Below are 14,472 nucleotides of genomic sequence, written 5' to 3'. Positions count from 1 at the left end.
CAGAAGTGGGATTGCTGGGTCATAAGGTAGTTCTATTTGCAATTTTTTAAGGAATCTCCACACTGTTCTCCATAGTGGCTGTACTAGTTTGCATTCCCACCAACAGTGTAGGAGGGTTCCCTTTTCTCCACACCCTCTCCAGCATTTATTGCTTGCAGATTTTTGGATCGCAGCCATTCTGACTGGTGTGAAGTGGTACCTCATTGTGGTTTTGATTTGCATTTCTCTAATAATGAGTGATGTTGAGCATCTTTTCATGTGTTTGTTAGCCATCCGTATGTCTTCTTTGGAGAAATGTCTATTTAGTTCTTTGGCCCATTTTTTGATTGGATCGTTTATTTTTCTGGAGTTGAGCTGCAGAAGTTGCTTGTATATTTTTGAGATTAGTTGTTTGTCAGTTGCTTCATTTGCTATTATTTTCTCCCATTCAGATGGCTGTCTTTTCACCTTGCTTATATTTTCCTTTGTTGTGCAGAAGCTTTTAATTTTAATTAGATCACATTTGTTTATTTTTGCTTTTATTTCCAGCATTCTGGGAGGTGGATCATAGAGGATCCTGCTGTGATTTATGTCTGAGAGTGTTTTGCCTATGTTCTCCTCTAGGAGTTTTATAGTTTCTGATCTTACATTTAGATCTTTAATCCATTTTGAGTTTATTTTTGTGTGCGGTGTTAGAAAGTGATCTAGTTTCATTCTTTTACAAGTGGTTGACCAGTTTTCCCAGCACCACTTGTTAAAGAGATTGTCTTTACTCCATTGTATATTCTTGCCTCCTTTGTCAAAGATAAGGTGTCCATATGTGTGTGGGTTTATCTCTGGGCTTTCTATTTTGTTCCATTGATCTATATGTCTGTCTTTGTGCCAGTACCATACTGTCTTAATGACTGTGGCCAGGGTCTTTTCAAATGAGTCAGCTCGTTGCATCAGGTGGCCAAAGTATTGGAGTTTCAGCTTCAGCATCAGCCCTTCCAATGAATATTCAGGACTGATTTCCTTTAGGATGGACTGGTTGATCTCCTTGCTGTCCAAGGGACTCTCAAGAGTCTTCTCCAACACCACAGGTCAAAAGCATCAATTCTTTGGCACTCAGCTTTCTTTATAGTGCAACTCTCATCCATACATGACTACTGGAAAAACCATAGGTTTGACTGGATGGACCTTCGTTGGCAAAGCAATGTCTCTGCTTTTTGATATGCTGTCTAGGTTGGTCATAAATGTATGTATCCCATGCTAAAATAATTGGTTTATGGGAATTTATCCTGTAGATCTAAGTACACACATACTATATGACATATATGGAAGTTTATTTACTCCAGCATTGTTTGTGATAACAAATAATGGAAACAAGTTAACTATCAGTAGAAGACTAACATATTTTGGCATGTCCAAGTAATGGAATACTAATATATATTTGTAAAACATATACAGAAGGGAACTTTTTTCTTGGAAGAATATCAAAGAACTGTTGTTTCTTAGGGAAAAGAACTAGAGTACAAAGCACTATGTATTGTATGTAAATATTTGTGAAAAAAAATAGAAAAAAGTTTTTGTACCTATAATACATATATAAAATATCTCTACAAAGCTAGACAGAAATTAGTAACATTGTCTATGAGTCAGGAAACTGGCTTTCTGGTGGGCATGATGAGAGAGAAAATTTTCACTGAAAAACATCTTATACTTTTGATTTATGGACCATATCAATCTACTATCAGTCTTAAAATTTTTTAAATATAAAATTTCCATAGGGAAGATTTTTATGTCTTTGAAGATAGTGGTTACCATTTTGTTCTTATTTCCATATAAATTTTAAAAATTGAGTACATCCTTTAGTTATTCTGTTTTCTTGAAAAGAAAGAAACAAAATCTAACTATTGTTGCTGACCTTTGTGTCTGGACTGAACTAAATTCAGGACAATGGGTCATGTGAAGATGAAAATCATTATCAAGTACATTACAGTATAAATAAATACAGGGAAATTATAAAAAGGAATGGCATAAATAAAAACTGCATCTCTTTTTCTTAGTTTGATGACATTTTACTTAGAAAGATCCTGTGTTTTGGAAGGATATCATACTTTGTTATCAGGCATGCATATATAATTTTTTAAAACATGTTTGTCAAGCTATTAAAAAAAAAGCTAGCTACCCTGGTAAGGGAAGAGCCAGCTTAGCTGGCTCAGTGGTAAAGAATCTGCCTACCAGTGCAGGAGATCCAGGTTCAGTCCCTGGATCAGGAAGATCCCCTGGAGAAGGAAATGGCAACCCACTCCAGCAGACCGGCAGGCTACAATCCATGGAGTAGCAAACTAGTTGGGCAGGATTTAGTGACTAAGAAACAACAACTAAGTAATTGTTCATTCTTCTTTCATTCTGTTTCTGTAATTACACTAGTAATGTGTTTGATTGAAAAAGCAGCATCAGCCTTAAAAAATAGTTTAAAAACCCTATTATTTGAAGGCCATACAAGTATTTGTATGGCACATTTGTATGGCAGAAGTATTTGTATTTGCACTTTTAATTTATGCCATTCCTTTTTGTAACTTCCTTGTATTTATTTGTACTGTAATGTACTTGATAATGATTTATACAAATATTCATTTAAGAAATGTTACATGGCTAGCTTCTTTGGGAACACATATTAAACCCTTTCCACTTAGCTGTCTGCCCACATTGCTGCCCTCACTATTTCTTCCTCTTTTCCTGGTAACCCTCCTCGCCCCACAATGTTTGGTGTGTTTCCTCCTTACAGGCGGAAGTCCAGCTCCTGAAAACACTGAACTGCAAGGCTCTGTGACTGAAGAAAAAAGCATGTTGATTCAGGTAATATATACGTGTTAACAAGAAAAGTAATGATACATTACAGTGGTAGAACTGTCCCTTTAAGTTTGCAAAGTACTCTTAAAAGCATTGTTTCAATGTATCCTTTCAAAATATTATGAGGTTCCTAGAATTTAGTTATAGCAATATTTTATAGATGAAGAAGTTGAAGCCAGAGCATCCAGGGTCATGCAGTCGAGTCAGAGGTAGGACCTCCTGACTCCACACTGGTTTTTCTTTCATTCATTCTTGCATTTGTTAACTCATTTATCCATTAAAGGTCTACTGGAAACAAGCTAAATATCTATCTCTAAAGTCCTCTTACATAAATGAATGCATTAATAAATAAGGCTAAATAAAAGTGATACCTATCTTAAAAATATTCTATAATTAAGGGAAGAAACATACAATTCCTCAGTAATTAGACTGCAGTTAAACTAACATTGATTTAGTTCAGCCTATTTGATTATAAGAAACAGAGACTCATGTAACTATTAATAACCCAGGTTGAGAGAAGGTTGTGACATGTATACATTTGAAGTAATGAGATAAAAATTTTATGCTAAAGGGAGTAGAGTAATTGGATATGGGGTTTGGAATAATTCTTTGTGATATAAATTATACCTAAAGTGTAGTGTTAGCTAGCAGACATGCCCAAAATAGTTGCCTCTTATTAAAAAATGGACAGAGGAAAATTCAAATCCTCTAGTCTTTCAAGTTGGAGAAGGCAATGGCACCCCACTCCAGTACTCTTGCCTGGAAAATCCCATGGATGGAGGAGCCTGGTGGGCTGCAGTCCATGGGGTCGCGAAGAGTTGGACACAACTGAGCGACTTCACTTTCACTTTTCACTTTCATGCATTGGAGAAGGAAATGGTAACCCACTCCAGTGTTCTTGCCTGGAGAATCCCAGGGACGGGGGAGCCTGGTGGGCTGCTGTCTATGGGGTCGCACAGAGTCGGACACGACTGAAGTGACAGGAGCAGTAGCAGCAGCAGCAGCAGTCTTTCATAGTAGTCTTTTGAGAAATCATTTTTTTTCTCATTTCAAAAATAAAAAAAACACTTAAATAATGGATTAGAAAATGTAGTAATGGAAGTAGGGGACTGGTTAGAATGCTATTGGAATAATTCAGGCAAGATATGAAGATAGTATGAATTTAGTGATAATGAAAAAAATGAGACTTATTTGAGAGGTATTTACGGAATAACATTCACAGTACATAGTGACTGATAATCAGGGGCCTGGGAAAAGGTAAATACTCAGGTTTACAGCTTAACCTACAGAATGAGTAGAACAACAGGAGAGTAGGAAAGAGTAAGAAGAATTTGTGGGGTAAATTTAATTAATTTGAAATAAGTCAAGTTTCAGGTTGATATGTGATATCATCAACATCCTGTAAGGAGATTTTATAGATAAGCTATATTCATAAACTCATCAATAGGACTCTGGGGACAGAGACATATTTGTGAGTTACCAGCAGAAAAACCAAGCATGTGGATGAGATTTCCCCAGAAAGGAGAGCAGGCAGAGAGAGAGAACAGAGGATAATGGACTCTTGATGATTCCAGTGTCAAATAAGAGGAGGCCAGTGGCGAGGGAGATGGAGAAAGAGCTATTGCAGTGACTGGGGGACATCAGGAAAGGGAAGCCAAGGGCTGAAAACCTTCAAGGAGGGGATTCTAGATCATTTGAGATGCTACAGTGAGCTTAAGTAAGATACTGACTGAAAATTATTCATTGGGTTTGGCAGTAGGGAGGTCACTGATACCTGGGGAGGGCACGTTCCTAGGAGTGTTGGGTGCAGGGGCAGAGTAGTTCACAGATCACAAATGGGAAATGAAGAACTGGAACAACTCTGCAACAGTGTCCAACAGTGGCCAACTCTTCCCAGAAGAAGCATAGCCAGGAAGCACAGAAGAAGAGGAAAATGACATGACCGGAAGACATCATAGGATTAAGAGAGGATTAAAAAAATTAAGATTGTGTAAATAGTGATACAAATGATCCAGTATTTTACCTGCATTATTGCACTTGTTATATTTTATCAAAATCTTAGTTTCAGTTGTCCAAAAATGATATGATGTGGTATCCAGGGCCCTACGAAGGAAATCTGTCTTGGCCAAAATAAGGAAATATGGAAAAATTTTGAAAATGTTGAATAATAATTATCTGAAAATAATTGTAACCTATAGCTTCTCCTTTAGATTTCCCCGGGCAGTAGAGTACAACTCCTGTTATGGTGATTCTTATTGTGTAGATGCCTTTGTAGGACAGTTGGTCAGTGACCGTAGAGTATATTCAGATGGAGTAAAAGCCAAACATAGCACAATATATATTTTTTGAAGTATAATTGCTTTACAATGTTCTGTTAGTTTCTGCTGTACAATAAAATGAATCAGCTGTATACATACATAGATCCCTTCCCTCTTAGACCTCCCTCCCACTCCTTCCCCATCCCACCTCCTAGGTCATCGCAGAGCACTGAGTTAAGCTCCGTGTGTTATACAGCAGATTCCTTCCACTGGCTATCTGTTTTACACATGGTACTGCATATATGTCAGTCCTAATCTCCCAAGTCGTCCCACTCTCCCCATCTACCCCTGTACCACATGTCCGTTCCCTACATCTGAGTCTCCTTTTAGCAGTTATTTTGTCAAAATTTCCCCAACAACCCATTTAGAATGCTGCGTGTGAAAGTCCTAGATTACCACCGTCTTTTCATTCATTCAGTCCCGCCTCTCCCTCAAGCTCCAACTTGTTCTTTGCCTGCGGAGACATTCCATGCTTCTCAAGCCATACGTCTCTCTCCTCCCTTTGCAAAGCATATATTTGTATCTCATTTGGCAGGCACTTAATCCTAGTCTTCTTTGTGGTAATTGGTATCCCATTTGCAGCTTTTCAGGTATTTCTGGTTTTTTTATGCCTCAACTAGACTGGAAACCACCTTGGAGCCAGTCCTCTTTTCTTAATCCCTAACACAGTTCGTGGCATACTTTGTTTTTGAACAGGGTAGGGCAGGAGAGGACAGGAAGCCAAGAAATGATTGGATACTAAGGATTTCCACTCTATGTACAGCAATAAAATCTCCTTATGTTTTTAGGAAGCCAAAAAGGAACCAGAAACAATAGATGAGCACAGAAAAGAATGTGCTGCAGGAGGTAAGGAATGTTCTCTTCCAACCCTGCATATTAACTTTCATTCCCCGCTGGTAGGTTTTACGGGAGAGATCTTTTTCAGTAAAGAAATGGCAAGCCAACTCTTTGTGACCCTGTGGACTATAGCCTACCAGGCTCCCCTGTCCATGGGATTCTTCAGACAAGAATACTGGAGTGGGTTGCCATTTTCTTCTCCAGGGGACCTTCCTGACCCAGGGACTGAACCTGAGTCTCCTGCATTGCAGGCAGATTCTTTACCATCTGAGCCACCTGGGAAGCCGCCTATAACTCTGCATCTGTAGATAAGACCAGCCAAATACAACTAATTTTGATTCAATTTGTATCATTTTCAGAATGCCATATTTACATTGCATTGCCTGTTAAGCCTAAAGGTCTGGTAATAACTAGTACCCTATTGTGAACTAAAAGCTGTGCCAATGTTGGGACTTCCCTGAAGATCAGTGGCCAGAACTCCACACTCCCAGTGCAGTGGGCCTGGGTTCAATTCCTGGTCAGGGAACTAGATCCCACATGGCACAGCTAAGAGTTTACATGCCTCAGCTAAACATACTGCATGCCTTAAGGAAGATCGCAGATCCTGTGTGCTGCCAACTAATACACCATGTAGCCAAATAAATAAATATTTTAGAAATGCCAATGTTAGTAGTGAATTCTCAGCAGCTCTAATCTAAGATCTTTTTTATTGTCCCATCTAAAAGCAAATAAGCCAGTATTTAAAGAATGAGTTTTCATTTGCTTCTCTCCCCATCTTCCTGTTAGGATGGAACAGTGGATAGAGTTCCACCTTTGGAAATCAAACACTATGCTCAGTCACTCTTACTTGCTGTGACTTCGGAAAGTTGTTTAACCTGAGTCTTAATTTCCTCATTTGCAAAGTGGAAATGATGAGTAAAAAACAATGTGGTGGTGCTTTAGTCGCTCAGTCGTGTCTGACTCTTGCGACCCCATGGACTGTAGACCCCCAGGCTCCTCTGTCCATGGGATTCTCCAGGCAAGAATACTGGAGTAGGGTGCCATTTCCTTGGTAGCTCAGCTGGTAAAGAATCTGCCTGCAGTGCAGGAGACCCCTGTTTGATTCCTGGGTCAGGAAGATCCTCTTTAGAAGAGAGAGGCTACCCACTCCAGTATTCTCGGGCTTCCCTGGTGGCTCAGCTGGTAAAAAATCTGCCTGCAATGTGGCAGACCTGGGTTCAATCCCTGGGTTGAGAAGTTACCCTGGAAAAGGGAATAACTACCCACTCCAGTATCCTGGCATGAGAATTCCATGGACAGTATAGTCCATGGGGTCACAAAGAGTTGGACATGACTGAGCGACTTCCGCTTTCAAAAATCAATGTACCCTTTATGAATAGACTGTGCTAAGTACTAGGCAGAATTCTTTATGTGCATAGTTCCATTCAGTTCTCCCCAATGCCTGTTTGAAATAGGTAAGCTGTGATTCAGTTTCATAGCATATAAACTGTAGGTAAGAAGAGAACCTACCACAGAAGGCTGGCTGTGAGGATTGAGTAAATGATATAAAAAGCACTTAGAAAAGTGCCTGATGAAAGTTCTCATAAAAACTACTATAGAAAAATCATCCTTATTTTGTGGATGGTTTGATGAAGTTGTGACTACTTGTTCCGAGTAACTTAGTTATAAGGATCAAAGTGTTGACTGAAAAAAAAAGCACAACGTAAACTTTGAGAATTACATTTTTTCTGGTAGATTTATTAAGGACTTAAGCCTGGGATATAGCTTCTCAGCTCTGAGGAACTGCTCCAAAGAGGTAAAGGAAGAGACAGGATATATAGGAGTTTTGCCAAAAAGCAAAAACAACAAAAAACCACCAGGCCATCCAACATCAAAGACTACTGCTAATTGTAAAAAACCCCAGACATCTCAAGTTAATGAATTTAGCACTTTTCTGTGCATGGGAAGATACAAGAGTCTGGACTTATTACAATCATTCCTTTGTTATGCACCTCGACTGTCTAAGGCCAATATCCTGCTTTTCTCCATCTTAAATCCCCGATGGCTTGATGGCAACATCTTTTGTTTACTGGCAACATTACGTGACATTCTTTGTCCACAAAAGCTAGAATTTAAACTAGGATTTTTCAACTCTAAATCTAATGCTGTTAATAACTAATATTGTGTTCTTTGCAAAATAGTGAAGAGTATCATTAATATGTGTAAAGAGTCTTATTCTGGGATTGGCCTGTAGTAAACCTGTGGGAAATGATTGGGATGTCATATTTATACTGGCTACCTTATGCGAAGAGCTGACTCATTGGAAAAAACCTGATGCTGGGAAAGACTGAAGGAAAGAGGAGAACGGGGTGACAGAGGATGAGATGGTGAGATAACATCATTGACTCAGTGGACATGAGTTTGAGAAAACTCAAGGAGATAGAGAAGGATAGGGAAGCCTGGAGTGCTGCAGTCCATGGGGTTGCAACGAGTCAGACATGACTTAGCCACTGAACAACAACAATCATGTTTATTCTTACTGTTATTGTTACTATTATTATTATTATACTATTAATATTATTACTACTACTATAGTCATTACTCTTCTTGTTGTTGCTGCTTTTAAACCCTTGATATGTAGGAGGACCAGGGTACCAGAGGAAGGTATGCATTTAACCATGGAATCAAATTAAATAAACATTCAAATACAGGAAGAACAAACTGGGCTGTCCTTTGACTCTGAGACATCTTCAGGTTTCAAAGACTATCCACATGCTGAAATGTGAGCCAGTAATTTTAATGTCATCATAATCCCCAAAGCATAACGTAGCAAAACATTATCTTATATTAATATTTAAGCAGATGTATTATTAGCTGAGAGACACCCCAGGTGGCTCACTGGGAAAGGATCCACCTGCCAATGCAGGAGACAAAGGTTCAGTTCCTGGGTTGGCAAGATCCCCTGGAGGAGGAAACGTCTACCCACTCCAGTGTTCTTGCCTGGAGAATCCCAGGGATGATGGAGCCTGGTGGGCTGCAGTCCATGGGATCACAAACAGTCAGGTATGACTGAGCATGCACGCATGCATTTTTAGCTAGCAAGCTTCTCAGACATATGTCAATGAAATGCCTTTGTTTATTGGAGCAAGGACATAACAACATTTGGTTGAATGTGCCCTTAGCTATTAATCCTTTTTAACCAAACACTGTTCTATCATCTTTAATAGGTGCTGCTCTTTCCTCTGTTCCTGTGAAGTCAGTTAACTTTAGACAAAGTGACAAGTAAGTTCTTCCTCTTACAGCATGCTCACATTTTTTGTTTCTGTTGAACTATGTTTGACTAAGTTCTTTCTCTTATTCTGTAGCACTTCTGCTAATGAGAAGGAGGTAGAGGTAAGTTTCAAGCAAATATTTTTTTCTTTAATAAAAAAAGTGTTTCAGAATCACTTGCCTACAGTCCCTGTATGCTTTGCTTTTTCATAAACTGTCCTACGTGTGTTGTCTTTTGGCTTGGCCATGACAAAGTACAGGTAAAGCTCATGCATGCTAGCATTATGTCACTGGGAGGAGAAAGATATGCTTCAGTGTAATTTGGTATTAAGCTAACATATTTGACTATATCCAACGTTCTCCCCTCACCTTCACATTATTTTGACAATAGGCTGAATTTCTCAGATTATCTTTGGCATTTAAATGTGACTGGTTCACCTTGGAGAAAAGAGTGAAGCTTGAAGAAAGATCCCGTGACTTGGCTGAAGAAAATTTGAAGAAAGAAATCACTAACTGTTTAAAACTGTTAGAGGTAAGGACCCTAACATTTGGGAACTATAGGTTTGTTATATTATTAATAAAGTTTTCAAAACTTCATGAGTTTATTTGTATAACTAAAACTGTCACCAGGTACCAAACCCTGTCTGACTCAAATGTGAATTAAATAGGAGGTAAGAAGTCCCAATCAAGCTAAGATAAAAGGTTCACCAATAGAAGGGTGTAAGCAGTAAAACAAAGTAAAACAAATGTGTTTAAAGCAGTTATGTGAATCTTCTGCCATCTCTCTAGATCTTCAAATAGATTTCAGGTAGAAGAATAAGCAGAAAACAATTTTAAGCTTCAAAGACGATAATCCAAAGGACATTTCCATTGAATTAACTGAGAAAAGAGGATGGTGACTGATTTCAGTCTTGTTAGATAATGGACAGACCCTTCTGGAAGGTACACAGAAATGTAATAGCTACTATTCTTCTATTTTGTGAAGTCACCATAAATAACAGATGGGTTAGAAAATTAAAATGGCTAGTTTTTGCAAAAGAAAAGTAAAGAAGCCATGTTCTGTTTTTATTGTGGTTTAAAAAAACTCATAATGTAAAATTTACCATAATAACAATTTTAAGTGTACATTAGTAGTGTTGAGTATATTCACTTTGTTATGAAACAGAGCTTCAGAACTTTCTTATCTTGCTTACTGAAACTCTATGTCCATTAAACTACTTCCCCTTTCTCCTTCTCTCAGCCTCTGGTAATCACCGTCCTATTTTCTGTTTCTGTGAATTTGACTACTTTAGATAGCTTATGTAAGTGGAATCACACAGTATTTGTCTTTTTGTAACTGGCTTATTTTTCTCTACTTAAAGTCCTCAGAGTTCATCCATGTTGTAGCATGTGGCAGGATTTCCTTCCTTTAAAACTGAATAAAATATTCCATTGTATGCACAGACCACATTTTGTTTATCCATTTATTTATTGATGGACCTTTGAGTTGCTTCCACCTCTTGACTGTTGTGAACATTGAACATTTTTGCTATGAATATTGGTGTGCAAATATCTCTTCAAGACCCTGCTTTCAATTCCTTTAGAAATATGCCCAGATGTTGGATTGCTGGATCATATCAAGTTCCATTTCTTAAGTTTTTGAGGAGACAACATACTGTTTTGCACAGCGGTTACACCATTTTATAGTCCTACTAACAATGTACCAAGGTTCCAGTTTCTCTATATCTTGGCCAACGTGTTATTTTCTGATTTCTGATAGTAGCTATTCTAATAGGTGCAAGATGATATCTCATTGTGGTTTTGACTTGCATTTCTGATGATTAGTATTTGAAGCATCTTTCATATGCTTACAGGCCATTTGTGTATCATCTTTGGAGCATGTCTGTTCAAGTCCTTTGCCAAAATTAAAGTAATAGATATGATTTGCAAATATTTTCTCCCATTTCGTGGGTTGCCTCTTCATTCTGTTGATTATGTCCTTTGATGCACAAAAGTTTGTAAGTTTGATGTGGTGCTCTTTGTCTACTTTTGCTTTTGTTGTCCATGCTTTTGGTATCATATTCAAGAAATCATTGCCAACTCCATTGTCAGGAAGCTTTTCCGCTATGGTTTTCTTCTAGAGCTATTTTCCGGCGCTATGTAGTTTGGGGTCTTCAATCCATTTTGGATTGATTTTTTTATATAGTGTAAAATAAGAGTCCAACTTTACTGTTTTGCAGTTTTCCAGCATCATTTATTAAAGAGACTATTCTTTCTCCATTTTGTAGTCTTGGCACCCTTGTCAAAGATCATTTGACCATATGACCATTTGACCATGTGTAGGTTTATTTCTGGGCCTACTATTCTGTTCTATTTGTCTGTCTTTATGCCAATACCATACTGTTTCGGTTACTGTAGCTTTGTAATGTACTTTGAAACCAAGACCTGGGATACCTTTAGCTTTGTACTTTTGTTTTCAAAATTGTTTTGCTCTTCAGAGTCCATTGAGATGCCGTATGAATTTCAGGATGAGTTTTTCTGTTTCTGCCAAAATAAAAAAATCCACTGGGATTTTGATAGAGATTATATTGATTTGTTAATTGATTTGACTAGTATGGACAGTGAGACAAATGGCTTTCCATCAGGAAAGCCTTAGGAAAGCCATCATCTTAGATCAATGGCACAGGTTTAAGATAAATATTCACAAGGCAATACAGGCCTACTTACCTAACCAGCCGAGGCTCACCTTGTCATCAATGGAACAGCAAATATAGTGGTCAGAGTCAAATATAATTTGAGTATATTTTTACTACTTTTCTTAAAAGTTCAAACTGTGTTCTTCATATAGTGCATTCATTTATAGGAATAATTTCTTTACCACTGCCAATTAATTATATCCCATCCCATTAATTGTAGAAGAAAGATAGAAACACACATGAAGGGGTGGCAAATTTGGGAAGTTAAAGTGGAGGAGATCAAAATTGTATAACAGATTTTATGAACACCTCCATAGGTCTACTTGATAGCCAACAAAGGTCGTAATATTTCAGTGGCATTCATTATTTGTCTTTACTGCTGCTTTTCACCTTCCACAGAGATAACAGAGTCACGTGAATTTACAACATAGTCAGCATTTAGAATCACTTGCTGAATTCTTGGGGTTGATACTTTCTAATACGTTACTTTCTGTGCAGTCTCTAACATCTCTTTGTGAAGATGACAGCCAGGCCCAGGAAATCATTAAGAAGCTGGAGAAGAGCATAACGTTCCTCAGCCAGTGCACAACACGAGTGGCCAGTAGGGCTGAGATGCTGGGAGCCATTAATCAGGTAACTTGTCTCCACTTCTCTAGTTACAATGAAATTACTAAAAGGATTTATTATCTGTAACATTATGGATTGTATTTCTAGGAAAGTACTCTATTTGATCATTTCAGAATATTTTTGGTATTTTGTGCTTTTAAACAACGCAGCAATAAAGATCCTTGTTTATGGATCTTCTCATTCTTATTCAGAGAGAAGTAGATTTTTTTTTTTCAAAATTTCTTTGTGGGAAAGATTTTAAATTTTTGAATCTATACCTAAACAGATGTGTTATATTCATATCTCTAAATAATATGTCTACACTATCACTTAGTGATTTATTTACAGTTTCAGATATTTTTTTGTTTCTTACTATGAAGATGAATATTTAGTTCTTTTATCAATCTCTCCTTCCTCACACCTAAAGCGTCTTTCACTTTATTGTTGATCTCTCTTCTTTCCTGACCAAGCTTAAATTCCATGGTCAAACACTATATTCACTCTGTTTCATGAACTCTCAACACTTTTACCTCTCTCATTTTATTCATTTAGAAAATCTACAGTCTTGTTGAATACACTTATTTTCCTGCTCATGCCTGCATAGCTGGAAAACCTCACACCCTTATGCTGACTGAGTTCTCTTGAAATTCATCACAAATCTTAAGTGGTCCTTGGGCTTCCCATCATTCACCCTGCTTCTCTCTATATATCAGTTTCATACTTTCCCTTTCCCCTGAAATCCCCATGCTGTCCTCTCCTATCTTCTCTGTCAAATGATGACTTTGCTTCCTAATTCAATAGGAAATTTGAGACAGTCAGAAGGAATCTACCAAAAGCTTTGAACCTACAAGCATCTAAACGTTAACATTGCCTTCCTTCCTAGTACCAAAGATGAGTTTTCTCTGCTATCAAAGGCTAACCATCCCACCTCTGTGCAAGAGCCCATTCCTTTCAGTTTGCTTAGAATCTGGGCCACAATTCTCCCTGCAGTCTTTCCTCTCCAGTTTTCCCCCACTCTATGGAATCATTCTCATCAGCACACAAATACTTAAATACTTTGTTTTTAAGACAGGAAAAATAATACAAGTTCAGTTCAGTAAGCAAACACAAAAAATCTTTCACTCTTTGTCCTTTGGTTATCACCCTGTTTCTCTGTTCCCATTTTTAGCAAATTTCCCCAATAGAACTGAACTCACTGTTTCTAATTTCTCTCCTCCCGTCATCTCTGAAATTTACTCTAGTCGGCCTTAACCTACTCTTTTTTCTTAACCTGTCTGCTATATTCGACATGGCTAAGCTCTTCCTCCTCCTGGAAACACTCTTAACATTTGGCTTCCAGGTACCACAATCCCCTGGTTTTTTCTCTACATCATGAATCATCATGGACCTTTCTAAGCTCATTAATCTTGATGGACCCCACGGCTTTACCTTTACACGTCTGGTCTCCATCATCACTCAATCCCGGTACTATCCCATCTAGTCAACTGCTGCTGCTGCTGCTACTAAGTCACTTCAGTCGTGTCCGACTCTGTGCAACCCCAGAGATGGCAGCCCACCAGGTTCCCCCGTCCCTGGGATTCTCCAGGCAGGAACACTGGAGTGGGTTGCCATTTCCTTCTCCAATGCATGAAAATGAAAAGTGAAAGTGAAGTCGCTCAGTTGTGTCCAACTCTTCACAACCACATGGACTGCAGCCTACCAGGCTCCTCCGTCCATGGGATCTTCCAGGCAAGAGTACTGGAGTGGGATGCCATCTAGTCAATTGATGACTCCCCAATTCACACACTTATCTTAAACATCTGCCATGAGTTTTAGACTAGAATCTGCTACTGTTGACATAGCACTTCCACTTGGAGGTTTGATAGATAACTTAAACTTAACATGTCCAAAAAGAAACTGCTGATGGAAGGGAAGAAAATATTTGAAGATCATATATCTAATAAGGATCTAGTTTCCAGAATATGGGCTTC

The 14,472-nt window shown here is 38.3% G+C and overlaps 1 protein-coding gene across 1 annotated transcript in view; it reads left to right on the top strand.

The window, feature by feature from the left end:
• Positions 1 to 14,472, top strand: part of IRAG2 (inositol 1,4,5-triphosphate receptor associated 2) — a 74,564-nt gene that overhangs the window by 46,533 nt on the left and 13,559 nt on the right. The window contains exons 18-23 of the mRNA XM_069585528.1: positions 2,753 to 2,823; positions 5,924 to 5,981; positions 9,179 to 9,233; positions 9,317 to 9,344; positions 9,613 to 9,753; positions 12,395 to 12,529. Coding sequence (XP_069441629.1) covers positions 2,753 to 2,823; positions 5,924 to 5,981; positions 9,179 to 9,233; positions 9,317 to 9,344; positions 9,613 to 9,753; positions 12,395 to 12,529 — 488 coding nt within the window. The remainder of the gene's footprint in view (positions 1 to 2,752; positions 2,824 to 5,923; positions 5,982 to 9,178; positions 9,234 to 9,316; positions 9,345 to 9,612; positions 9,754 to 12,394; positions 12,530 to 14,472) is intronic.

The sequence above is a fragment of the Ovis canadensis genome, chromosome 3 (genome assembly GCF_042477335.2).
Source record: "Ovis canadensis isolate MfBH-ARS-UI-01 breed Bighorn chromosome 3, ARS-UI_OviCan_v2, whole genome shotgun sequence".
NCBI lineage: Eukaryota > Metazoa > Chordata > Mammalia > Artiodactyla > Bovidae > Ovis > Ovis canadensis.
The sequence above is the reverse complement of the archived record's forward strand: the minus strand, read 5'-3'. Positions and strand labels throughout refer to the sequence as shown.